The sequence below is a fragment of the Anthonomus grandis genome, chromosome 2, assembly GCF_022605725.1.
Source record: "Anthonomus grandis grandis chromosome 2, icAntGran1.3, whole genome shotgun sequence".
Lineage (NCBI taxonomy): Eukaryota > Metazoa > Arthropoda > Insecta > Coleoptera > Curculionidae > Anthonomus > Anthonomus grandis.
The window spans coordinates 14,879,439-14,890,499 of record NC_065547.1 but is presented as its reverse complement, the minus strand read 5'-3'; the positions used below and the strand labels follow the sequence as shown (position 1 = coordinate 14,890,499).

The 11,061-nt window shown below is 33.0% G+C and overlaps 1 protein-coding gene across 1 annotated transcript in view; it reads right to left on the bottom strand.

Annotated features, from left to right (window-relative positions):
• Positions 1-4,550: 4,550 nt before the first annotated feature.
• The window catches only part of LOC126747928 (RNA-binding protein 25-like), a 41,374-nt gene continuing 34,863 nt past the window's right edge, over positions 4,551-11,061 (bottom strand). Inside the window, exon 10 of the mRNA XM_050456898.1 lies at positions 4,551-4,725. Coding sequence (XP_050312855.1) covers positions 4,630-4,725 — 96 coding nt within the window. The 3' untranslated portion in view covers positions 4,551-4,629. The remainder of the gene's footprint in view (positions 4,726-11,061) is intronic.

Sequence of the window (11,061 nt, the reverse complement as noted above, 5' to 3'; positions counted from 1 at the left end):
AAAATGCTGGGTTTTATCCAACGGTCTATAACTGATTTGTCTTTGTTTACTTTTAGATTACTTTATTGCTCTCTTGTTAGGCGCATCTTGGAGTATGGCTCAATTGTGTGGTCCCCGTCATATAACTCCTACATTGAGCAGATTGAAAAAACTCAAAATAAATTTTTAAGGGTGAATGCTTTTAGATGTGGTTACAGGAGACAGGAGTACTACTATCAGTGGGTCAGGGATAACCTGAACTTATCCATATTAGAGTCACGAAGAACATTACTCGACTTATGTTTTATGCATAAGGTTTTAAATGCTACTATAGATTGTCCCGAGTTATTGTCTCTTTTTAAACTTAGGGTGCCTTCCAGATTGAATAGACAATCAGAAATATTTTCAGTCCCATTCCACCATACCAATTATGGTATTAATGAGCCAATTACGCGAATGGCTCGAAGTGCTAATGGTCTATCAGGACAGATAAGCTTTTTTGACTCTAGGATTACATCTTTTAAGAGGCAGTTAAAGAATATTATTTCATAGGGGCTTTGATTAATTAACTCAATCTACACCTTTCATTGATTTATAGATAGTTTTGTATCTGAATATATATGTTTGTATGGGTATGCTATGTAACATGCATTTTGTAAATGGATTCCGTATTAAATAATTTAAATGTTCCTCCTACTACAGTGCTCAGACAGACTAGATTATTCTACCTTGAATAACATCGTACACTGTATAGTGAAAACTGCAATAGGTAGAATGATGATTAACTCAAATAGTGTCAGTATAGATTTGTTTCATTGTTCTCTGAGCTCACTTAACGAGTTTTAAAATCTGCTTAAGTGCAATATAATTTTATATCTTGAGTTTGCTTAAAGTGTGTCTTATTTTCTATTGCAGTTACTCTGTTTTAAACCATTGTTGTCCTTATATTTTATTTTATTTCATTGATGTTACCTGTTATCTGCTATTTATGCTAGATATTTAATGATAGTACTAATACTTCAAGTGCTTTATTGCGATATGAAATCTTATTTTGTTGAATATTTTATATACTATATTTATTTTGTAAATTGGTTAATTACCGTAATATATACTGAAACTGAAACAACATATCTAGGACACCCAACAAGTTTATCTTATAAAAATGACATCCTTTATTTATTGAATAACCCTTATGATAATATTCCAATTTTCTTATGAAAATTACATCCTTTATTTATTGAATGACCCTTATAATAATCGAAACAAAACCACGCCTCTTATTAAGTGTCTATGTATCAAGTGATCAATGCGCGTTGGTCTGGTCAAAGCTAAGCTCTACTTATATCGACGGTTAAACGGCAAAAGGCGCTAAGCCGCAAATTTTGTTTTTATAGGAAACGAAAAAAACGTGCAAAAATTTTATTTTATAAAATGTATCTAAAATTATTTCTTAGTTTTTAGAAGCATATTGTCAGATATTATTGTACATTGTCGTTAGTCCTTGAATGCAGACCCATCTATTTTAATATAGTAAAAATGTTGATTAGGCCTTTGTAACTTACACAGATTTATAAAACTCATAAAGTTATGTGGGTTAGGCCCATAACTAAAGTACCATTTTCAATACCTACCTTTACTAATAGGTTTAATAAAATTATTCAAATTCAAAATGTAACAAAAGTGTCGGGCCAAAATCTTTTTTGTATGGCTTTAAAATAGTATAGCTTTCCTTATCACTGTTGGCCATTCACTAGGCGCCCATACTAGCATTTTTTTGGTATATAATTCAATAGCCCCATGAACACTGTCCACCTGCATGTAAGTGTGACCAGGAATTAAGAAAGTTATCTTTATTGATCTTACATTCTTAGAAAGCTTTAAGAAAAATGCGAGGAGCGCCATTACAGCTCTATTCTTATTTTGTCCACTGCATGAGTCACAGTACAAAGCTATCTCTTTTGTTCCCCCGGCTTCTTCGACAAGTAAAAGGTATTTATATAAAACAGAACATACTTCATTGCAACCCCTTTTAGCATTACTTTCTCCCCATAAGAAACAGTAAGCATTCCGTGTCCCTGCTTCGTAAATGGTTTCATTATAAACTGCGTATCGATTAAAATAGTAAATTCGCATATCTAGTTGACCGTGTGGTGTGCTCAAAACTTTCTGCATATCAAAACTGGCACACAAAAATCCCTCATGGTTGGATTTTTTTTTATCGATAAGGTAGTGCTTCTTGGCTAGTTCTTTTTCTTCAATGTGGGCTTTGTATTTTTGTTTTTTTTCGCCTGATGCTTCCTGCTCCTTATATTCAATGCAAGTATAGCATTTATCTTTTCTAGGAGCATGAAAACCTGTATTAAACTCAAGCGTGAATATTTTTCTAAAAACAGACTCACTTACAGTATTAAATTTATTTTCATTTGCCCAAGTCTTGTAAAATGTATACAATCTTTTGATATTTTTGAATTCAACCGGTAAGTACTTCTTTGTAGAACTGCTCCTGCAGTAATGGGATGGTATTGCAGGTAGCATTTTTATATATTCCATAACATGTTCTCGTGTTTCCTCTTTTGTTTTATTTTTTGGAATTGTGTTTTTACCTCTTCTATCGTTTTGGGGAGTTCCAATGGTCGCTTTATTGGTACAAAGCCTGCGAATTCGTTTTTCGTTTATACACAATGTAGAAAGAAGAAACTGCCTGCACACTTTCTTTTTGGTATTATTTTGAGGTAAATTATAGTTTTTTGTTACAGTTCGTCGACTTTCGATGTTTTTTGTGTATTTTCTTTTAATTTTTTCACAGGATATTAAAAATGAATTTTGCTCTTGTGCATGCCCAGCTTCCAAAATTGGTTAAAAATTTCTTCTCGTTCTTCTGCTGAAAATTTTATTGTGCAATTATGTTGACATGATTTGCACGGAATCGGCTTAAGATGTCTCGCAGGAATAATTTTTTTCTTTGAAGACCAGTACTCTTTGCCTTCTGCACGTAACTGTTTGGCAACCTTTCTTTTATTTGTTTTTTTTGTCTTCTTTTTCCATCGTCGCCAATAACATTTATCTCTTCTCCGTTATTATTTATTTCTTGTTCATTATGAGTTTCCATTTCGTTAGCCACCCTTTCGATATTATTTTCACAATCATTTTTCTCACTTCGATCATGATGAATAAACACTTCAAGTGCTTTTGGATCATTCTTTTTCTCAGTATTATATTTACATCGTTGGATTGGAAATTATTTTTTGAACATGAATAATATCAGCTTCGTTTTGATTTATCTCCTCAATCTCAATAACATTTTGATCTAAGTTAAACTGCGGCTGCTCGAATGCTGCCACCACTTAGTCGGCGAGCAATTCATCATCGTCAAGATTTTCAATTTCTTTTACATCTCCTATATAATTTTCCTTGGTAGCCTCAGTTATCAGTAGTAATTCATCTTTGTTTGCCTTGTCTTCATTCTCATTTTCTATTATATTTTGATCTTCAACCATCAGTACCATTTTCTTAGTTCTGCTTTTTAGGTTTGCCATTATGATCACAAATTCTATAAAAAAAAGCCATGCTAAGAAAGTACAATAATTTTAAAATACAAAATTAAAGAAAATTTAATTGTTATTTTATTAATTTAAATTGAACTAAATACTCTAAAATAAATAATTATGCTAAGAAAAAATAAAGGGCGTATGCCACATATATATAAAAAAATATTGTTACAAGAAGGCCTATCCCTCAAATATTTTAAAGCAAATGGCCCTAAGCCTCAGTCATACAAAGCAAAAAGCCCTAAGCCACATAACCTCAAATTATTCTATTTTGAAATAATTATTATTGCAACATGCAAAATATAGTTCAAAGCCTATAATGCAAATACTACATATCATCGACTTAGTAAAACGTAAAAACCAAGTTGTACTTATCCTAAACTTGCTTTTCTCACAAGAACTGAATAGTTTATTAAAACTTTGACGACGCTTCAGCAGGGTATAGCAGAGAGCGGGATTAAATGATTTCGACTGTCAATGTCATGTGGCTAACATAGTTGCCTATAATTTGAAAATATTTTGATCGTTAAAGAATAGTCTGTGGATTTGGATTTTCTTTTCATCGATTTCTCCAAAAAAAACTGCGGGTAAGGCCTTTTTTACTCAAAATTTTTTTTTGAATAGGTGATACTTTTTTATGTGATTTTTTTTTTGTTGTGGCATAGGTTTGATTTTTCTTATTGTAGCCGGTATATATATTTTACAGAGGCTTAGGGCGTTACTTTAATAAACTCCTTTTTTTTTCGCTATTATTTTGAAAGAGAAATGGCATTTGCGGGAAAATGTGGGTTAGGGCCTTTTGCCGTTTAACAGTGGATATATTGCGTGTCGAACCAAAATGGCCATTATCACTGATGTACCAAGGTAAGGCAAAAAGTTCTCAAATTCGCTAAGGTGTTATCAGAGGTGTTTTAGGACCGGGAAAGATATTTTATCGCAAATTAATGTCAAATATGATAAGGATTCTCCAAGAACTAAAGAGAATTGTTTCTCAGGAACTAATAAGTATAAATAAGACACAACTAAATATGGTACTCGGTTTATTAATGCGATAAGAAACTTAAGACAATTATTTATATTTACACAATATCCAAAATAATATTTATAACTTGGCCAGACCTAATTTTTTAGCTTCGACTTCGTAAATAAGCAACCGCCACATTTTCACTACGAACACCTCTGCTTCCTCGTCCAGCACCTAAAAAACAAAATTTGTATAAAATATATATTGATGTAACATCGATAAAAACATTTGGAGAAAGCCACAAATACCAAATTACTTTAGGCACTAGAACGTCTCCTAGTATGTCTAAGAGAAAACTGTTTTAAGTAAATTGAGTCATAACTCTACTTCTAGTGCTCAGAAAGACTTGATTTTGTTTTAAAAATTCCTGTGGAACTTTTTTTAACTTTCATTTAAAAAGTTACGAAAATCCGTACATTAGAAACATTTTTATTAATTTTTATTTTTTTTTTAATTTTTATTAATAATTCTACTCCTGGTACTCCGATCGGTTTGATTTGTTTTAAAAGTTTCTTTGGAACGTTATTCAGCTTTTAGTAAAGTAAAGTAAGGTATATTCGTATTGCTGATAACAATCGTCTTCACATTTATACATATAAAATTAAGTAAGTAAATATATAAGTTACAAAAAATATTTAAAAAAATCATAGAGAATAATACAACACAATACTGACAAAAGGTTGGATATTTAACACAAACAAATAAGCCTTTTTTTAATTTTTAAGTTAAAGGTTAACATGCAAAAATTCATCAAAACTCAACTTCACCCCAAACTCACAAACACCCCTTCAGACAACATTTCTTTAACTGTTGAAGTAAATTGTTTATGCGGAAATATTTTTATTTAAGCAGGCAGTTTGTTAAAGAATGTGGGCACATAGTACCAAGTGGATATTTTTGACTTTTTGCATCTAAGAAAGGGTAAGTGCAGGTTCTCAGCTTATCTTGTGTTATAAGAATGTAATTGCAATATTTAATTATACCTGTTTAAGTTTCTTTTTGTATATAGGGGGCATTCAAAAATATACCTAGATGGCAAAGTAATTATTTTTAGTTTCTTAAATGAATCCATGTCCGTTAACAACTCGCACTCAAAGGTGGGCTTTTGCAGTCCAAAAACCCTCTCTGCTTCCTGAGCGTGACCTCAAGCCAACAGAACATAATTATTGCATGCTGACTGTGTTAAAGAATGAGAAACAATCAGTAAAACATTTTTATCTACAGATTTTTTGTAATTTTTTAAGAGATGTTTTACTTTTTGATACTTTTTTAGCAACAAAGTCAATATACTTGTTGAAGACTAGAATAGGATCGAAGTAAACACCCAGAAATCTCACTCCATTAAATTCAACACCCTTGTCTTCAGTTTTTCTTAAAGAGAACAAAACTTATCAGTCTTGGCAACATTTAGCTTAAGTTTATTTGAATTCAACCAGGAACCCAGCCCTGTGGCCGCTCCCTCCACCATCTCACCTAACTGGGCCAGGCTGCAGAGAGCATTTGTGCCACAAAGGACACCACTTTGCCTTCACAGACTGGTCAATGTCATTGGCATAGATAATAGAGTCCCAAGACCGACCTCTATTGCCCAGTAGCGGCTCGTCAGGGGACGCGGGTGAAGCGCCGCTTCACCACAAATTTTAAAAAATGTAAGAGTTTTAAAATCGACATCTTTACGTTTACAATTTAGTTTGTTTTATATTTTATAACAAATTAATTCTTTATTTTATCTGATTTATCAAAATTAGTGTAATCCTATAAAGAATATATTTGCAAAAGTATTCAGAAACCCGAGCGCGCTAAACATATTCTCATAAGAGCAGCGGCGACCGCCACCGCATGTGTCAATGCAGCACAATTAGCAGAAACAATAATCCGATGCAACACCTCCCCCCGCGCTTACGACGGTTGCTATGGCAACGGACGGACAAACACGCGGGGTAATTTACAGAACGGCGCTGCGTATGCATGCCGCTGCCAGCCAAAGGTTCTTATTCTATTGACTTAGTTCTTGTTTATCGGAAGTAAATTCCATCGCGTTCGGGAATTTTTTTTATAAAATGTTGCCGTTATATGACCCAATTTGCATCTTGATAGAAACACCATTTTCTAGGTGGAAAAACGATGATAAAAAGGACTTTTTAAATTCAGAGGGGCCTAAGCCTTTTCTCTATATAGAAAAGCAGGGAAAATCAAAAGATAGAACCTTCGTTCGTAGGTTTAGAAATCAGTGGAACTCTGACTATAAGTGGTTGTGCGGTAGTGTTTATTTAAAAAAACTATTTTGTCTGCCCTGTCTGATTATTGGTGTGAAATCGAATGTATGGAATAAAGAGGAATTTAATAATTTTGGAAAAGTGACAAGAGGTTGTAGTAGACATGAAGCATCTTCGGAGCACATTCAATCTGCCTTGTCCTTTGTGAATTAAAAAAAAACCTTACAAGTATTGAAGACGCTCTAAAGAAAAATTCCAGGTTATGTATAAAACAATTTAACGATAAAGTGCTATTAAATAGAAGGTTTATGCAGTTACCCATTCGTGCTACTGTGTATTTAGCCAAGCAAGAGCTAGCATTTCGGGGGCGTGATAAAACTTATTCTTCGGACAATCGTGGTAATTTTAAAGAACTTTTGCACTCGTACATATCGATTAGTAACATAGATATTTAAGAGCATTATAAAAAGGTATCATCTATTTTCTCTGCCAATTCAAAAACTATTCAAAATGAACTAATAGACTGCATTTCCGATTATCTCGATGAACATATAGACCGCGAAATAAAAGAATGTAATTTTTTTCTATTCAAGTGGACGATTCAGCGGACATTCTTCAAAAGTCCTAATGCAGCATAATAATTAGATTTGTTAATAGTGCAGGGAAAGTGGTCGAAAGATTTTTAGGATTCTTCGATGTAAGTTTGGACCGAACAGCTGATGCTCTTTTTAACTTAGTTACCAAAAGAATAAAAAAATATGATTATCGTTCGAAATTAGTGGGGCAGTGTTTTGACGGTGCTAGTGTTATGTCTGGACATGTAAATGGTCTGCAATCAAAAATTAAAGTTGAAGCTCCACAAGCCGTTTTTGTACACTGTGCAGCCCACCGTTTTAATTTAGTACTCCAACAGAGTTGCAGTACTATACCACAATGTCGTATTTTTTTTGCAAATGTGAATAGTTTTCCCTCATTTTTTCATCATTCTTCAAAAAGAACTTATGTAGCTGATCAGATCATTAAAAGAAGAATACCTACGTCAGCAATAACGCGATGGACATCTAACTCTAAGATTGTAAATGTTATTCATAATAAATGGGATGGTTTAAAACAAGTATTTGCTGAAATTAGAGACGACAAAACTTCGGATCAAACTTCAATAACTCAAAGCGTTGGTTTCTTGAACCACCTCCATGATTTTGAGTTTGGTCTTTTCATCAGCATTTTTAGTGACATTTTCGAAATTACTAATATTCTTTTTGACACGTTACAGAAACGTTCACTAAATATTAGCCTTTGCATGTCACAAATTCAGAACACCCAGCAACTTATTAAAGAAAAGAGAAATGAAAACAGTTTCCAATCATTATTTGATTTCGTGAGTTTAAGAGTGTCAGTGCCATCGAATTATCGTCATGGACGAAAAACTTTGACGACCAAAGAACTTTTTCAAAAGTACAAAGTTCTATATTGTGAACTTTTAGATACAATATTAGGACAAATTGATACGAGGTTTCAAGATTTGGAAAAAATTGCTTTTGTTACGTTGATAGATACAACTAAGTTTGAAGAGTATTCTATTTCCCATTGAATCATTAAATAATTTAAAAGACTCTTTCCCTAATATATTTACTGATTTCCCACGGCTAAAAAATTAATTAAACTTCATCTATAATGACGAAAATAACCGCAATATTCAGTTAGATAAACTGTTGGAACAGTTACACGAAAATAGTGACATTTTTAAAGAAGCTACAAAATGAATTCGTCTAATTGTGACCATTCCTTCTACAAGTGTTTCAGTAGAAGGTAGTTTTTCTTGCTTAAAAAGAATTAAAACATACCTACGGAATTCAGTACCAGAAAATAGGCTTACTAACTTAGCAAAGATTTCTATTGAAACGGAACTTTTAAATGAACTTATAAGTGTAGAACCATTTTATGACGATATCATCGATAAATTTGCAGCTTTAAAAGACCGAAGAATAGACAACTCTATCTATCTATCTATATAAATAGACGACTCATCAAAGCCCTCAACTACATACTCCAGGAGCTCCAATCTTGCCCCTGTGGTAAAATTGCCTTTTCGAAAATCATATTGGAAATTTGTTAATATTTTGTTTTTCAAAATGCTTATAAAGTTGGTCTTTTAATAGCTTTTCAAAGATTTTAGAAATTATTGGTATTCAAGAAATTGGTCTATAGTTATTTAAATTGTTTTGCCTCCTTTTTTATGGGTTGGCACCAATTTTTGAATTTTAAAACATTTTAGGTAAACCCCCTCCTTGATACATAAGTTGAAAAGTATTGTTAATGGGTAAATAACATACTCTCTTATTTGTTTTAAGAAGGGCACATTCATATCATAAATATATTTAGAATGTTTATTTTTTAAGGATATTATCTGAAACCTGAATAAATTTTACCTAAAAAATCTGGGCCATTGTCCGTTAAAGGGATTACATTTAGAATGATTTGTCCAATACCTGTAAAGAAATTATTAAAATCTGATGGAGTGGGATCACTGGGGATCTCACTGTTGCCCCCTGACCCTCGATATACATTAACAATCTGCCATGCTGGTTTTACTTGATTGTCAACTTGAAAAAATAAATAAAATTTGAATTTGCTTGCACTTTTGCTTTTTTTAATGCTCCCCTATATTGATGTTTAAAAATTCTGCGTTGTTCTGCAAAATTTGGGCATCTAGACCTTAAATATAATGAACTTAAAAATTGTAAGGTTTCCCGTATTTGCCTGAATTCATCATTAAACCAAGACACACTTTTGTTGCCAACCGCGGATTTTTTTCTGACAAGAATTGAAGCTTCCATGGCGCTGGTTAATAGATTCATGAAACTATGTGCCTTCATTTCAGGTGTTAATGTTGTTTCTAGAAAAGACCAGTCTCTAAAATTGCAATAATATTCTGAATGCCCCTTTGTGTTATAGGTTTATGAAAAATGCGTTTTTTTTGTTTTATAGTGTTGTGATTCTATAAGCTGTAATTCAATTAATATAGCATTATGTTCTGATACCACAGTCTCCAGAACATTAGTAGAGTAAGGTAAGATATCTTTAAGGTTGATAAAAATAATGTCAATACAATTTGCTAACCTGGTGCTTGAAAAAATGTTTTTGGTTAAACTATATAATGAAAATTGGAAAATGCAATACTATAATTCCAAATGATCTCCAATAAGACATACATGCTTAAAATTACAATTTAAAATTTCAAACAGATTTGTCATAATATTGAGAAATAAATCAGTGACCTCCTGGTGGACGGTAGACGGCATCTACGGTGAGATTTAATTTTTTATCCCAATAGCTTCTATCTCACAGGTCATTTCAACTGATAGGTCAACTAAGTCCTTTCTTTCAGTACCAACAATACCGGCCTTGCTCATAATTAGTGCTATTTCATGTTTGTGAGTTTTTCTAGATATACATACCCCTGGATATGAAATAAAATACTCTATAAGACATATAAAATCCTGCCTTTCCCGAGAGCTCAAAAGTCTCTAACTTTTGAACCTTATTTCGAATGGAACATACATTTTGATGAAAAACTGTCATTGATTCAATTATCTCTGCTCCCTGGTTCAATGCTACACCTATCCAAAAGGAATTTCATTAATTTGCTTTCTTTATATGCATTCTTTCACAAATATAATCCTTTCTGATGCCTTCATTAAGTGTGTCCTTACATCATCCGCCCTTACGGAAGCATTGAAGCCGGTGGCAAAAAACCATGTTCTAGTAAGAGTCCCTTCAGTTAAGGATTTGTTACTGGGCCTTTAACTGGTGGCGGGCGGTTTGCGTTTGGAGTTTGGGATTGCTTCTTTGGGGTTGCCATCGTTTATTGTTTTTTCTTGTTTTTTACGAGTGTCCAGCCTTCTTCTTGGTCTTCACTAGGAGTGTTTGACTTGTTCTTTGACCTTTTATCAAAGATTTAATGTATCCGGTTCCAAGACAAGATCTGTAGTCTTGGAACCAGTTTTATTGAATGCAGAGATATCGATCTTCTCTGCAAACGGGTTCTTGCTGCCCTTTGGCGAAATTTCAGGATTCCCAACTTCCCTCTATTTTGTTCTTTTTTATTTGTTTTTTTTGTTGGGTAAAACACAAACGTCATTGTCATTGTTGGCATTTGTGTAGGGAAGAGCAGAACTATAGATATCAATCATTTCGAGTGGATCTCTTTTTTCCTGCTGAGGTCTGCTGAGTAATCAAGTCTAAGAGAAAATGCACTTTAACGTAAATTGAGTCATAACTTTATTCCTGGAAC